The 17,388-nt window shown below is 35.7% G+C and overlaps 1 protein-coding gene across 2 annotated transcripts in view; it reads right to left on the bottom strand.

Annotated features, from left to right (window-relative positions):
• Nucleotides 1–5,275: 5,275 nt before the first annotated feature.
• SKAP2 (src kinase associated phosphoprotein 2) overlaps nt 5,276–17,388 on the bottom strand; it is a 131,551-nt gene continuing 119,438 nt past the window's right edge. Inside the window, exons 12-13 of one of the 2 annotated variants that reach the window (XM_039342026.1) lie at nt 9,690–9,791; nt 5,276–8,002 (exon numbers count right to left, since the gene is read on the bottom strand). In XM_039342026.1, the coding sequence (XP_039197960.1) occupies nt 9,699–9,791 (93 nt within the window). In that variant the 3' untranslated portion in view covers nt 5,276–8,002; nt 9,690–9,698. The remainder of the gene's footprint in view (nt 8,003–9,689; nt 9,792–17,388) is intronic. The other variant, XM_039342027.1, reaches the window with a different exon arrangement.

Raw genomic sequence — 17,388 nt, 5'->3', positions numbered from 1 at the left:
CACCCCAATGATTGTACTGACCCCCTCGTCCCCGATGATACTCCCGTCATGGCGCACCTGGTTGTTGATATATTAGGAGCGTATACAAACCCAGAAGGGGAAACGATTGCTACAAGCGATGGCAAAATAACAACTTTAAAACCTTTGCCACGTTGCCGTGTTGACCGGAACCACCGAGATAGAGTTGTGCTCCCGAAAAACGTACAGAAGACAAACACTCACAGCCGCCCTATTACGGGGATAGTTACGCGCTCTCAGAGAGCGGGGCTACAAAAGGCTGGAAGAGAGACGATCGGATTGGATACCGTGCTGGATCACACAAAGGAGGAGCATGGAGGATATTGCTTAGACACCAAGTTAACACAAACATCTCGGGGGAACATCTGTCACAGCGAAACAATGTGGACCTTGGATTCAATCGGGCGACACATTAGGAGCTGTGGGGGGAAACAAAGGTATGGATGAAGTTAATTGTAAAGACTGTGGGAGTGCTGGAAGGGTGGTAAGAACAAGGGTGCTCGAACATGAGGGTCGAGGTAGGACCCCTAGTGTGGGGCATTGTGACAACAAAAATACAAATAACTGTGATGCATGTCGGAGGAGTGAAAGAGAGAAATACCCTGAAGAGCACAGGAAGAAGAATCAACTTAATAACGTGAAGGACACTCTAACTTGGGGAAATACAGGACGTTCCCTTTCTGTCTTGAGAGCAAAAGAGAATGGGGAGGCAAGTAATAACATGAATGTAAGTAAGGGTCACAAAAAGGAATCATCAGATGTTGTGAGGCAAGAGTCAGTCGGCTGGGACCAGTCACGAGGTCCATGTGCCGAATGCAGGCACGGCTGCATTTATAAACAGGTTTCCCCACTGGTTGGTTTATACCCTGATGATGATGGCAGATTAGCCATCAAAAGCTTGGTTATATTTATTAAAAACCATATGGCAATTAAGTGCCACTGCAATGGTTTGGCTTTGCAATACCTGTTATATCCAGGGCTTTTTGTCTTATAGAACACCCAGAACGGAGTTCCGGCACTTTTTTTGGATGGAACCTTGTAGGGTAGGCAAGGCGGATTGTATGACGTGTGTGAGTTCTGGCACCTTTTTTTTTTTTTTTGAGAAAAAAAGCACTGGTTATATCAATACTATTATAGTGACTTTACTAGCAGCAGTTGTAACGGGATGTGGACCTGAAGGAAAAGTAGGGGAAGACTTTTGGCAACATAGAGTTTTCCCAGAGAAAGGGGTGGATTAAGAGATTCTGCAATCCCAAATTGGATTGGGGGGGAGGAAATGTTTCTCATCCCTCATCCTTCTCATGATATATCTAGCAGGATAGAAGCTTTAGTTTGGCAAGATTCTGTTGATTAGATATCAGCAAATAACGATTGGATTTCATTGGAATTTAGTGTTGTCTCTGGGCTTGGGCCTGACAGACATCAGGGCATTTTTCAAATCCATTGCTTAGCAGAATGTGGGTGAAGAATAATGTTAAATGAACTCCAATGCACTTAACTGAAGCTGCCAATAACTTAGGGGATTAATTTTAGTCTCAAAAAGTTTCCTTTCAGACTATTTCCGGCAACTAACTAATTCTACAATTTTTTCTCTGTGGACTTTTACATTTTCACCTGTCTGGACTATGCAGAAACAGGATGGGTATCCTGTGGTGTGGTTGCTAACTTTGACCCTAAGACTATGAAAATTTTATTATTCCCCATCCCAACATCCAAAACAGGGGAACAAAGACTGAGAAATGTCTATCTTTTTGTAACAATGTGAAATGCTTCCCACATAGTTGCTAGTTTATCAGCCCACTTCTTGTTATCTGCACAAAACTCTTAACAGAATAACAGAGTTGGAAGAGACATTTGAAGTCTTCTAGTCCGACCCCCTGCTCAAGCAGAAAACTCTATACCAGTGGTTCTTAACCTGGGCGATATTGCCCCCCAGGAGACGATTTCATTTTTCAGGGGGGCGATGGAAAGAAGAGGGGCGACGCGGGGGCGAAGGAATGAAAAGGGGCGACGCAGGGGCGAAGGAGCGATAAGTTTTGGGGACACTTTTGAGACTTTTTCGTACAGTGAATCGCTGTATATCTGTCATACAAAAACATCAGATCGCTCGCTATTAGTGGATTGAATTGTGTTTCCAAATATTCCTCCAGCTATCTTCAGTACAGAAGGCCGTACATATGTGAATACGCATCACTTATCTTCATGCGCATTGCGCAGCAGCGTCTACCCATGCAGTGGCGAGCCATTGGCCAGAATATGGGATATATGGGGAAAATATATACTGGAAATAAATTATTTGCATTGATATGTCCTGATGACAATTGTAAAGAATACAAAAAAAGTGTTTGCATAAATCGAAGAATTATTTCCTATGTTGTGATTGAGAGGTTATGTTGGGGGAGGGGGCGATGACAACTTCCTCATTGGCTCAAGGGGGCGATTCATTCAAAAAGATTAAGAACCACTGCTCTATACTACTATTTCAGACAAACGTTGCCCAGTTTCTTTCTAAAAGCCTTCAGTGTTGGAATACCCACAATCTCTGGATTCAAGTCGTTCCACTGGTTAATTGTTCTAACTGTTAGGAAATTTCTCCTGAGTTCTAAATTAGTTCTCTCCTTAATTAGCTTCCATCCATTGCTTCTTGTCCTGCCTTCAGGTGCTTTGGAGAATTCTTCTTTGTGGAAGCCCCTTGAATATTGGAGTACTGCTGTCATATTATCCCTAATCCTTCTTTTCATTAAACTGGAATACCCAATTCCTGCAACCTTCCTTTGTATGTTTTATCCTCCAGTTCCCTAATCATCTTTTTGCTCTTCTCTAGAGTGGGGGTGTCAAACTTGCCATATCACATGACGTGTCGCAACGTATTGCGATTTTTGTCTCCTTGCCAGAGCTGGGGGTGGGCGCAATTTCCACATGATGCATCCGGCCCACGGGCTAGCAGTTTGACACCCCTGCTCTAGAGACTCACTATCTTTTTTATATTGTGGCAACCAGGTGTGGTCTTACCAAGGCATTATAAAGTGGTGTTAAAACTTCAGGTGTACTCGATTCTATTCCTCTATTAATACAGCCTAGGACTGCATTGGCTTCTTTCGCAGCTGCAGCACACTGCTGGCTCATATTTAAATGATTGTCCACTAGGATCCAAGATTCCACTCACAATTACTACTATTAAGTCAAGTACTATTCCATATGTATGCATTTAGTTTTTCTTCCCTAAATGTAAAACCTTATTTTTCTCTACACTAAATTGCATTTTGTTGGATACGGCCCAGTGTTCAAGTCTGTCAAGATCCTCTGTATATTTTCTGGACCATTGGCTGCCAGCTTGATGTCATCTGCAAATTTTAGCCTCTTATCTAAATCATTGATGTAGATATTGAAGATATCTTAGATGGACCTAAGACAGAGCCTTGGGGTACCCCACTGCATACTTCCTTCCATGCAGAAGTAATTTCACATGTTGAATGCAGTTGGTCAGCCAGTTACAAATCCATCTGGTGGTAGTCTGTCTAACTGATATTTTCCTATCAAATAGTAGGTGATGTCAACTTTATCAAATGCCTTACTGAAGTCTAGGTACATTATATGTACAGCATCTCTCTGGTCCACTAATTTTGTCACTTTGTCAAAAAATGTAATAAGATTTGTCTGGCAAGATCTGTTTTTGACAAGCCCATATTGGCTTCTGGTTATGATTTTGTTTGCTCTAGGTGTGTGTAGATTCACTGCTTGATTATCTTTTCTAGAATCTTTCCAGGTGTCTATGGAGATTCTCAGTCATCTAGGTCATAGTTATTCCAAAGATGCTTTTTCACAATACAAATAAACTTTCTTCAAGAAAGCCCAGTTGTCTTGTGAAAAAGCATTTTTGGGATAATCTTTCCAGTTACTGATGTCAGATAGATAGGTCTGTAGTTCCCTGGATCCATTTTTTTCCTTTTTAAAGGAAAAGGGTTCTTATTTTAAATCTCTCAGAAAGTGTCTGATCCTATGGATTTTAACTGTGGAAATAAATTCCATCCAAATTTAGTGGGAATCAATCCCCTCCCAAGTTTATAAACAGATTCATTAGAGCTACTACAGTACTACAGTATTTGATTTACAACACATGGGACAAAACATTTTGTTGCTAAGAAAAACAGTTGTTAAGGGAATTGTGCCAGATGTTAAGACTTTTTTGCCATGGTTGTTAAGCAAATTGCTGTAGTTGTTAAGTGAATCATGTAATTGTTAAGTGAATTCAGATTCTACCACTGTCAGAAGACCACAAATGGCAATCACTTCATTCTAGAATGCTGTAATCATCATAAATAACATGTCAGTCACCAATCCACTGAATTTTGATTACACAACTATGGGGATACTAAGTGCGAGGAAGGGTGGTTGTAACTTCAAATGGTCACTAAATGAAGTTGTAAGTCAAGGATTACCTGTACCCGTTTAGATTATCCCAACATGTTCGATGGGACATGTTTCCTTTGAAGAGTGTAAATGTGACAGGATAAGAATTCTTGGGCACTGAATTGTGCTGAGCTGTTCTACTTTCCGTTATCCCAATACCAGTCCGTCCTCAAAAATAATCTTTACTAACCTTCTTATGGCTAAAGCCATTTCTTTAATCTCTTTTGGCTTTCTGCTTGAGTGTACATACTGCACAAGCATGATATTATATTGTGTTTATCCCACTAGTTTATCATTACAAATAGTGTCCTAATGTTGCTTTATAAGCCAATTACAAGAATATTTTCAATTCCAAGCATTAATAAATATGATACTTGCTAACAAATGCATGTATCATGATTTGCCTGAAAACCAATGCCCATTCTTAGCAACTGGAAATGCAGATGTTATGAACATGATTCCCAACCTGTTGCCTCTTGCAGACATGCCCTCACTCCATGAGTGCTCTGGGCCCATGGATGGCTACTATAGAAGAAAGGAATTGGGACATAAACCACACAATCAAATGAATAACCATATGCATATGTGTATGAAGTGTATAAGCTAACATGAGTACATCCTGGCATTTCTGCACAGGAAAGCATCTGTGTTACCCTTACGTCTCTGAATAAATTCAGATGACAGGTCCATTTCATTTCTTATTCATTCCGGAGGCCAGATGGCATTAGAATCATTTACTTCACCTTGTTGTGTTTAATTACTACAATCAACACACTATTTTCCAAATTAATCATAACAAAGTAATTTCATTAGTAACCCAGCAGGCTATTGAATTATTAGCATCATAACAGTTTGCAAACAATTAAACTTTATTTGAACCTTAAAAATTTGCAGCATGGAATGTTATTCTAGGATCTAATGGCAGTATAGTATAAATATAGTACAGAGCAAATAAGCAAGATATTACACAAAATATGACTTACAAAATAACTTGTTTGCAAAGAAACACAAGGAAATATAAGTAAATAATGAGAACAAACCAATTAGCATATATTGCCAAATGGGTCGTATTAATGGGGTGTTTTTTTTCAGCCCCTCTTCTCCCTTCTCCCAGATTATGGCATTTGTCCAGCCTTCATAAACAAATATGCCCATCCTTTTATTTTTACTGGTTTAAATTAAAGTATGTCTAGTTAAAAGGTATGAATATAGTATCTTTGAAATGTCTGCACTGTGAATGGTGTGTTTGCTAGTACATGAAAGGAAGGTTAAGAGAACAAAAAATCACTGCTGCCTACATCATCCAATCAATAGGGTTTGTCATTGATCACTTGGCTAAGGACTCCCTCTCCTGGATTAAAATGAAAAAGGGAAAGAAATTCTCCAGATATTTTAAGTTGCAAAAAAATCATTTGAACACCCAAAAAGGGGCTGGGGGATGGGTTTCTCACCAGCATGTGCCGTGAAAGTCTACTGCCATCTTCTGGCAAACTTTGGTAATACAAAAGACTCTTAGATTGACATTATTTCTAGCACTAACAGCGTTTTGGAATAGTGATATAATTCCTTATTTGTCAACTATCATTGCATCTCAGGCATGTCAGGTTATATCCATAAAATTGAAGAATGATTAATCCTTCTAAAAAATTCTTCATTCACCAATGAATGTTCTTAAAATAATAGTCTAGCCAATAGTCTTCAATGGAATTTGTAAAAAAACCCCAAAACAATAAAACATGAGATAAACATTGCAATTGAAAGAGGCTTTTATGCCTTGATGCATACAAAAAATCATTAATCACATGCTAAAACTGCTCCTGGATTATACCACTTTAGAAAGCAATGACGGGAGATTTGTTTAAACCCTTCTCTGCGATGAATTGGATACAGACTTAATGGTGAGACCTTTTACATGTTTCTTCAAAAGCAGACAAGATTTATTTCCTTGTAAGTTCACATAAAATCACAATCTACATTAGATTCATTTAGATCCCTCTGATTGCAATGGGAGTTTATTTCCAATTCCGCCAATTAACCTTCTCCTTATCATATTAGCTTTCTATGAGTAAAGTTTTTAGTTTTTTAAAAAATATATTTATGGAATTATATGCAGAAAATTAATAGCTTCATTATTTGATAAACTATTTGCATGTATGCATAGTAAAAGATAACTAGAAAGATAGAGTAGAATCCTTTTAAAACAACTTAATTTTTCAGCTTATGAGCATTTTATATTTTGAGCTATATTAATTTTAGAAGAATTCGGTCTAATCTTGATCTTTAGCCACCATTAATTTAGAAACAGGAAATATATAAAATAACATTGAGTTATGATATCAATACATATTTTTTTTTGAAATTTATGGCCTCTGCCCCCCTCCAAATAAAAACTTAACACTGAATCCTTCTTGGTTCTGCTCTTTTGAGAGATGCAGATGAAATAGTACAATAGAACTTCAGAGAGATGTTTATTTTAAGTTAGTCAGACTTAATCAAAATGTCAATCTGGAAAAGAGGTTAAGAACATAATACCTGCAGAACTTGAGCATACAGATGGAGGTGATCCCAGGAGACAGCCAAAATATGGAAAGAGAATACAAATACAAGTCACCCAAATATCAATTTTCCTATCTCATAATTTGTTATTATAAGCAAACAAAAGCAGTTTGGACCACTGCAAGGGTTTGTGGATCAACATAATTCTCGCTCTATACAGGAAAAAAAATGAGGAATTTTAGAATAAACAGAATAAACCAAGAGATGGATTTTGCTTAGCATTTTATACTGGACTTATCAAATACATTAATTACTTTAGCAGCCTAATATAATTTCTATTATTGTTGATCATTCCATATGATGAGCTAAGAAGAAAGCTGTGAAGCAATTGAAGCAAAAGAGCTATGTAGAAGTAGCCACTAATCAAGCAAAGTTAGTATTCAAACAAGTTTTTGGAAGAAGCACTTATATTCCTAAAAGCTCTGCTAAGAAAAAAAAATGTGTACCTAAGAATATGTATGAACTGATACTATAATGTGTAATGTACACCTCCTTCAAATATATTAAAAATAGATATATATTTCAATATGCTATCACAGTGTCAAATCATGTATGTGTGTTTGTGTGTGTGTGTGTGTGTGTGTGTGCACGTGTGATTTAAATGTTTAAGATTAAAATGCAAATGAAGGAAAAGGCTTTTCCTTTTCAGTTAAGAAAAAGCAGGTCATAGCAATGTTTACAGAAAAGATCCATTGCCATGTATCACTATGTCAAGTAGAGGCATAAAATCTTGCAAAGATCTTCTGTGATGCACATATTGAAATTAATTAGGCTGATCATCAAAAATTTATTGCAGTTCTCTTCCATTAAATTTCAAGTGCATATAATCAGGTTATGCTCATTTACCAAGTGAGTAATAAATACAACCCTAAATAACTGTATACCATAATAAAGAGCGTCAAAGCAAATAGCAAAACAAAAGTAAAAATGTATCTTCCCAGTCTTTCATTTCATGTAGATCTCTATAGCTTCTTTACAACCTCTACTAGTTGGCTTCCAGTTTGCAGAATCAGCCTGGCTGGAAACAAGAGGAAAATCTTGTTACCAATACGAAAAGGTAGCACATGTTTAAACCATAAGAAATTCTCCACTCCATGTTTTCTTAACCTAAGGGCCTCTAAATACCGGTAGTTTTGGAATATGATCCTCCACTACATGGAGAAACTACATTTCAGGATACACACTGGAAATTTCTTTATTCATTATATTTCTACCCCACCACAATTAATGTGAATGTCCCTAATCTATAGCTTTAATACAATTTAGAAAACAGATTTACAAAAAAATGCACAAACTAGAGGCCTGTTTCCTTCTTTGATTAATACAACAAAAAAATTAAAAAACACCTTCCTTATCAATAAAAATAATTACAGAATATCCTTAGTCTTGGTTACCTGCAGTTCACAAATTATAAGGCAATAACAGGAGATGTGTTTAATGCACCCTACAAGCCCTATATATTCTCATTTTTAGTCAAATAGTAACACTCTATGCCCTAACCATGCAGACGTTCTGCTCATTTTCTCCAGTAATTAATCAGAATAGAAAACCCCTCAGTCCCTTGCACTGGTGGACAGTAGAGCCACAACATAATGTAACAACTTCATGTGACAAATGACTGAATCTTATCCTATTAATGTAGAACAACAACTTTACAAGATTTCAATTGATTAGCTTTATTTTCATAATTAAGCAATGAGTCCTGTGTCTAAACTAAATGAAGACTGCAAAAGTGAACAAGAAAGACTGGTACATAATTCTTCTCAGCTTGCAATTTCAAATTTTTAAAAAATTGGGGAAGGGGAGAAGAGTCTATGAACTGAAACAAGAATGTTTCTTAAATTAATTTTAGAACATCTGGTTATGTAAACAAATCCTTGAAAACAGTATGTGGCACCACCATCTTTGTCCACATGGTCTGGAACCTATTTAAATCATTGGTAGGATAAGAAATTTGGGTGAACAGGAGTACAATTATAACTTCAACAGAGCTGGCATTTGTACTGAAGAGGGCTAGATTGAAAAAAAAATCTTTGGAACACACAGATATGGACTTGTAACACCTGTCTGTCTGCAGCATCTCTCTTTTGCAAGGATGCAGCTGTTGAAAGCTCCTACCGTACATTCTTAGAAAAAATGCAGCCGCTTTAGGCTGCTGCATGGAAGTCCTATAAGAACATCTCACAGGCTCCAAAACACATTTTTGTATCCGGAGAATTGCACAGCCCTAATATTAGGCACACATGGGTTATCGGCAAGGCGGGTTGTATGAGTTCCGACACTTTTTTTTTTTTTTTTTACAAAAAAAAGCACTGGTCTGTATGAAAAAATGAGGAAAAGGAATGTGCTTACCTTTTTAAATCTCTACATCTACACTATGAAGAGAGGAAAGAGCTGGGACCATTTTGAAAAATACAATTGCTTACATGTCCTGCTTCAGTGTTCTAAATAGTCTGTTCCTGGGACTCTTTAAATATAATTAATAAAATGAAGGTCAAGTATTGGTGTGATATAGAGCACACAGGATATTGGAGAACATTTTTGCTATTCCTAGAAACATAGTATTTTATCTGATGTAAAAATTACAGATCTTTTTTCTCCTCCAATCCCAAGAAAGACGTTAAAGATTCCAGGAAAAGAAACATATAAAACAGAGTAAAACAACTTATAAACCATTACAGAAAATTGAATTAAAATGTACTTACTCTTTCCTCTCAAATATCATACATCTCCATTATGTAGGCTTTAGGCACCAAGCCAATGGTTCCTTTCATTTCTCCTACCCACCAGCCAAATCTATTGTACTCCTAATTGAAAACAATATGCAGTATTAACTTTTAGTCTGATATGAATGCAACAAGAGTTTTGCATAAGACTCAAGTTTCCTCCTTATGTACAGTTATAAGAGCATGAATGGAAAATTAAAATGTTAAGGAAGAGCATATGAATGTTGTACGCATGACTTTCTCAAGCACTTGAAATGCAGTTAGGGCTAAGACAGGAAATTACTCTTTAAATAGCTAGGCATCTGTTTCTATGTCTGAAAAAAGATTTTTTTAAAAAAGCTACTTACTTATCTATGGATCCTGCAAGCCATATATACTCAATGAGACAAGAATGTGATTATATCATATGTGTTTTGTTAGTATTTCTTGATATGGTAATAAACACTTTTTAAACAAAAAAGGAAGATAAACCCTGGATCTCTAAACATGTTCAATTGGAAATATTTTTCCAGTTGTAGGTAACTGCTGCAGTCTTCCTTGTAATGCTACTTTTTAATTTAAAAAAGGTACACATTATAGAGGCATTTTTCAGAAGTGTTCAAATTGGACTCATCTTTATTTGTCTCTATTTTGTTTTGATTTCACTAATAAAAACATAGTGCTTTATTACTGTAAATACACGCAGACACACAAACATACAGTATTTCATAAAAATGTATATCCACTGGTACCAACTCAGAAATAGTTTAACAAAGTTGAAAAAGATCGTATGTTATTTTTTTGTTGAATTCATATAAAATAATTGCATATCATTACCGCTGCTCTGTGTTAACCAATGCTTCCTGCCATAAAATTTTATCACAGATCTTATATGCCTGACAAATGACTAAATGCATTTTGCTTTGAATTTTGTTTAGGCGTAGCAATATGAATCCAAACCAAACCAAGTATATGAAAGTTTAAGGAAACAATCTTTTCCAAAAGCAATACCAAATAACAGAGATCCAAATGTAATTGTTTTTGTCCCTGGAAGGTAAATATTGTTATGATTAATCCTAACAGGAGCTCAATAACTTTCAGCAACTGAAAATGAATTCCAGTAAATTATGTGCCAAAGGAAACAGAAGAAAACAGATTCCTTGTTCAAAAGACAGACTGACAGTAAACTGTATAAAAAAGTGAAGGAAAATAGAAAAGACCTAAAGAGCATTCTGCTGCATTGGGTTGTGTTTGCCAGTCTGTTTTTACCTGAAATTAAGCATTAATGTGTTCTGATGGAATTTAGGCATTATATGGGATGCAAATTCACCTATCCTTCCATAGCATTTAAGGGAATAGAAACAGCAAGGTACCAAAATTACTTCCATCCCTTCCAGGGCTTTCTTCAAATGATCTGATTAACTTGTGCCAGATCTATTAACCCTAATCTATTAACAGCCCATATATGCTTTCTATCCCCTGCTATCTTCAGTTCACATTTGTTTCCTATCTACTCCTATCCATTAACCCCGTTGCTCATAACCTCAAATTTGCCTTTCTTCCTGAGGCTGTCTCTCTCTACCTCCTCTCATCTCACGTCCACCTTAATTTCTAATTTGGCAAAAACACTTAGGGAAAGGTTTTCCAGATTATGCTGTAACATAAAGTACCAGCGATTTTTGTTTTAGTTTTGATAATGAGGACAATTCTATGTAGTGGGGAAAGTTAAGACTTCTATAAAGTTGAGATATTAAAAGCCAATACCCTCATTTAACCAAAGGGCACAACAATAAACCACATCTCCAAGTTCTGCTTTTATCTCATTTGCCATCAGGATAGAAGAGGAGCTCCAAAGAAAAAACTTTTAACTTCTTTATTCCCCCATGGCTATAAATGATGCTAGTTCACCAGTGCAATTCAGCAAGCAAGTTTGCTTACATGCTTACAGTAAGAATGACTCTTGCTGGACTGATTATTCTGGGGCCAAAACCCTTAAAGGCAAGAGGCACTTGCTGTCTCACCAGGGGGTTCAGATGTTCCAGCTGTGTGTGTTTGTTTAATAAACACGTTTCATTCCACATTAGCCTGCTTAAATACACAAACTACAGTCTCTAGAGATTTAAAATGCAAGTAATCACTCATAATGCCAGTCCTCACCTGTGTTAGAGGAATCTTGCCAAGGAAGCTTTCCAAAATAACTTTTTTTTTTTTTTTTGTAAATGTGGGCTGGAGAACAGGGCAGAAAACAAACACGATGTTTTGCAGAATGCTTTTTTTACTTAAGGGATCATTAAAGCTTTTTATGACAGAATGGAAATATTCCGTGTAGATATTTCAGGAAGTTAGAAACAACATATTCTGAGGGTGATAGGAGGACGAACCTCAGGAGCCACAAATTAAAATAATAAACTTTCGCTCCCCCCCCCCCAAAAAACACCATCTTGCCATTGAAGAATATTTATATTTAATGCACATGTCTGATTTAAAATATTATGGCAGTGGAAGTGTAATAGTATCAGAAGTTAATTTATGGATAGGCTTCAGACACTGAAATCTTACTTTATCATTACCATTCTTGATACAAACCCCACAAGCAATCTGAATCCCAATTAAAGCATATGAAATATAAGCAGGAAAGAAAAAATGAACTGCTATATTGGAAATGTAATGTTTTAGTCTTAGGTTACTGCCATCACCACAGAGACATCCATTTTTAACTAGTTCATTTGTTTACACCCCTTTCTTAAAATGTGTGTAACTTTTGTATGTACTTACAAGACAATTTGACCATGCTTTTACATCATCTTTAGAGATACATTACTTTCAGCAACAATAAAAGGCAACTGATTTTGGCTAGTAGCTACCTTCAGAGTCATATGCTAGTTCTGCGTATGAATACACACACAAATATAAATGAATGGAACTTAACAGTCACCTCTAAAGAAAACCCAAGTATTATTGTAATTTCAATTACAATATTATTTTATAGATTGCCAGGCATAGATTATTTATTTATCTAAAATATTAAATCAATTAATCAATTAAGAACAAATCAGATTACCAACAAGATTCATATGTAATCATTTTCTACAATTTAATGTTCAGAGTCAAAATAATCTGTTATTTTGGTGATCCTTAAGTCCATTAAATTTATTTAAGAGATTATGAAGTATTGCTTATGAAAGTACAAAATGCTTAAGGTGGGACTTGAATTTAAATATCAGGCAACCTCAACAGTCAAATATTTAATTGTAATGAATAACAAATATAGTATGAATATTACATACAACCTAATTGTTCATATTCTATTCAAATATAGATAAACCTAGTATCCTTAATTCTTCTATACGTCTAGATATACTGTATATTCTTCCCATCAGTTGCTTTGGCAACTGATTCTGCTTCAGAAAGACTGATAAAATAATGAAGAGTCCTTTAATCTATAAGAAACCATTCTAGTCAATTTACGAGAATTATTGCATTCCTTTGTAGGATGTGTAATTATTTTCTATTAATCATGTACTATGAAGCTGCATTATGTGGCTATTCTGTTATCACTGGAAAGAAGCCTGCAGTCAGCTCCCAACAATGTTAGGTAATTACTAACACAAAGCTTCTTTCTCCTTCTAGAGAAATTCTATCAAGATCTAGAAGCACTGTAATGCTTTATTGCATGAAAGTAACCATGAAAGAAATTAAAGACCTATATAATGAATTGCTTAACAACAAATGTGCAGGTGAGAAAAGGCTAGTGGAAGAAAAGGGAAGAAAAATGCTTTTAAATTTGGAAGAAGCGGGTTCAAATTTCTCTTACTCAGAGTAAACTCAAATAATGTAATTTTGCTACTGTTAATCTATTTCAATTGGTCTACTTCCTAATCCAAAATAAATCTATGAGAGTCCTCTAAAGTGATGTTTAAATGCACGTGTGTACATGCACACACGCACACTATTATGATCATCATTATCATGGAAGGCATCCAAATTTCAGGACTGTAATAATTGAGAGTGTTATTATCCTAATGTTTTTGTAATTAAAAGTCCTACACCAAACAAAGTTCTGTTAGACTCCTCTTTGTCTGTAAAAAATGTTTCCATGGACAGTGCTCTGTCTTTAATACATACTTGTGATTTTGTGTGCACTTTTGTGATGAAACAGCATGTCAGAATGAATGGGTCAGATCCAACTACATGAAGCTTTAGTTCCATTCAGTATTTTCCTTAAATTAGTTCCACTGATTTCCATTTGATTATAGGTACTGACAAAGGCTGCAGTTCCTACATTGCATAATACTAGATTTACTTCCAAGAAACAGATTCCACAAAATATCCTTCTTTCAGCATTCAAGGTGATTCATAACAATTACTTGATTTAACCTCATACTAGGAGATGAAAAGTTTTATATATTTTTTAAAAATATATGGCAAACTAAATGAGTATGACAAGCACAAAAATCCTTAATGAATGTTTAGCATTGGAATACTATATGACCACAGATTCAAGAAAAGGCAGCCCACTTGCTATTGGAAAGCTCCGTGTGAAGCGATCTAAATACAGACTAACTGCAGATTTTGGATTCGGTGCTGATTATGGTATCTTTAAATGCTTCAGATATGAACTAAAAGTCCTATAATCCAGATGCACAAATTTACTGAGTATGCTGGAACAGCAAAGCCTCATAGAAATATGGATCTGTGGGGGATGGTTTGAAATCGGCAAGCAGTTTACTGTAACTGGAAACAAAAATACATGATCATGATTTCTAGTAAATTACTGCACACTTTTTCAAAAAGCAATTTCAATATATGCTTCAGATACAGTCCAGAATAAAAAGGCCACGTTGCACTGCATTTAAAAAATGAAAACCAAGGTTTTGTTCTATAGATTATTTTAATAGATTTCTATGATTTCGTTAGGCAAAAATTAAGATAGCAGATTTATTTTGGTTTTTCTCAGAGTTAATCTTGACCAAAATCAAATTCTTCTACTAAAAAAACAATACCATGTTATATGTCAAAACTCTACAGGTAGCCATATTATCTGAGTCATGGAAGTTGCACTCTTATTAAATATTATTATTCTTAAAATAAATGTGCAAATGATGACCCATAGAGTAACTGATCATATGAAACACATGTCCAAACCCCAATTTCTGTTATTAATAAAAGAATAAAAATACCAACCATGTTGCCTTATAATTGTATATTCCAAGCACATGAATTGCTCAAATTTACAAATTAAAATCATTTTGACCTTGACAGAGTAATTTTCAACTTTCTCACCTTATAAGGTGCTCATATAAAAGCACTGGAAATCCTGATAATATGTACATTTATAGTGAAAATTATATTTATACTGTTTGTGAAATGGAAACAGTAGGATATTAAGTGTTAAATCAGCTTTTTCAGTTTCAGGTGCATTTGCTTTTAAAGAAGTGTAACACATATCACTCATTCAATTGGTAACAAAAATTCCTAGAAACACTAAATCATGACATGGGTTTCCCCCTGTAGTTTTATTTTAACACCAAAATATTGATTTCAATTGTTATATTTTAAAAATGAATTCTGGTTCCTTGTTTCTACATTAAATTCTTTCTCATGGGAATAAGATTTTATCAGAATTAATGTCAATAAGGGTCTGATATATAATGAGGGAATAGTAAGTAATAACTAAGATGAAGTCGAAGTTAAATTTCTGTCACCACTTTTGAGCACCACACATTAACCAGTGCACCTCTAATTTTCAACCACTAGATGGGGTAAAGAATTATTTTTCTAAAAAAAAAAATCCCAAAACAAGAATCACCAGGTGCCAAAAAGCTAAAGATTTTATAGTCTTAAGAAATATTGACAGCTTTAAGAAACGTTTGATCAAGTTCTTAAGCTTCAAAGGCTTTAGATTATTTTACCTTAGCAGTACTCTTAATTCTTTCTCTGGCTAATAACTCTCAGAACTGGATAAATTATTATCCTGTGCATTTTTGCTTCCTAAATTCAGAGCTGAAGTATTTACAACAGCAATACTCAAACTGAAAAAACAAGTTGAATTTTGATTTAAATTTCTTTTCAGTTTTAAAAATTAAGAAACTCAAAATATAGCCAAGCTGCAAGATCTCAATCAAAAGCCAAAGATTCCAAATACATTAACGAAGGATTAGACAGGTTAGAGGACAAGGGAACTCCAACTAATATTCCCTTTTATAATGGAACCTTTTTCAATCCTGAGTTAAATAACAATGAATCTCACTATTAAAAATGGTATAAAACTACTTTTAAAAAATCTAGGAGCTTAATTACAAGAACCCTAAAAATTACTTAGTAGAAGAAACCTACAAGTTAGTTACAAGAAACAAACAAGGTATTACTAGACACCAGCATTTGTCAAAAATAAATCTTGCCAGCCAAACCTTATTGCCTTCTTTGATAAAATGACTAAATTAGTGGATAAGAGAAATGCTATGGACATAGTTTACTTAGACTCCAGTAAAGCATTCAACAAGTAGACCTTAGCCTACTTCTTGGTAAGACAGAAAAATGTGGGGTAGACAGTATCATCACCAGATAGATTTGCAATTGGCTAACCAACTATACTCAGCATGTAATCCTCAATGGAACTAGATCTACATGGAGTGGAATTCAAGGCTCTCTCTTGGAGCCAACGCTCTTGAACTTCTTCATAAATGGTCTAAATGAGGTGACAGAGGGGAACTTGTTAAATTCGCAGACAACACTAAGCTTGCGGAGGGAGAATAGCGAACACCTAAAGTGTTAGACTCAAGATAGACTCAAGACTCAGGAGGATCTTGACAGATCTGAACACTGGGCCCTATCCAACAAATGCAATGAGTGAGAAAAGTGAGCTTCTACACATAGGCAAGAGAAACCAAATGCACAGGTATAGAATAGGTGGTACCTGGCTTAACAGTAGTAACTGTGAGAGGATGTAGGTATCCTAGAAGACCACCATTTAAGTATAAACCAGCAGTAGATTGCAGCTGCTGAAAAAGCTAATGCTGTCTTGGGCTACATTAACAGAAGAATAATTTCAAGATCAAGTTCCAAGAAGTGATAATACCACTTTAGATTGTACTAACTAAGCCACACTTGGAATACCTGCATCCAATTCTGGTCATCACAATACAAAAAAGATGTCGAAATCCTAGAAAGAGTGCAAAAAAAGCAACAAAGATGAAAAGATGTCTAGAGACAAAATGGTATGATGAACGATTGAGGGAATAATCTAATCTAATGAAGAGAGGACCAGGGGTGATATGATAGCAGTCCTCCAGTACTTGAGAGAGTGTCACAGAGAAGAAGAGCTCAGCCTATTTTCCAAGCCACCTGAGAGCAGTAAGAAACAACAGATGGAAGATCATTAAAGAGAAATCCAAACTAGAACTAAGGAGAAATTTCCTGTCAGTGAGCACAATTAATCAATGGAATGGCTTACCTCCAGAAGTTGTGGGTGCTCTATCACTGGAGGTTGTTACAAAGAGACTAGACAGCTATTGTCCAATGGTATAGGACAGTGGTTCTCAACCTGTGGGTCAGGACCCCATTTGGAGTCGAACGACCATTTAACGGGGGTCGCCAAACAACGCAGTCTGCCATTTTTTCCCCCTTTTCCTTAGCTGTACTACTCCCTTTTATTCTATTGGCTTTCAAAAGCCAATAGGAATTGTCCAGGCTGCCTCTG

The sequence above is a fragment of the Crotalus tigris genome, unplaced genomic scaffold (genome assembly GCF_016545835.1).
Source record: "Crotalus tigris isolate CLP2741 ecotype Arizona unplaced genomic scaffold, ASM1654583v1 scf7180000017774.6281472, whole genome shotgun sequence".
In the NCBI taxonomy this organism is placed as follows: Eukaryota; Metazoa; Chordata; class Lepidosauria; order Squamata; family Viperidae; genus Crotalus; species Crotalus tigris.
Note: the sequence above shows the minus strand (reverse complement) of the source record. Positions and strands in the feature narration are given on the sequence as shown.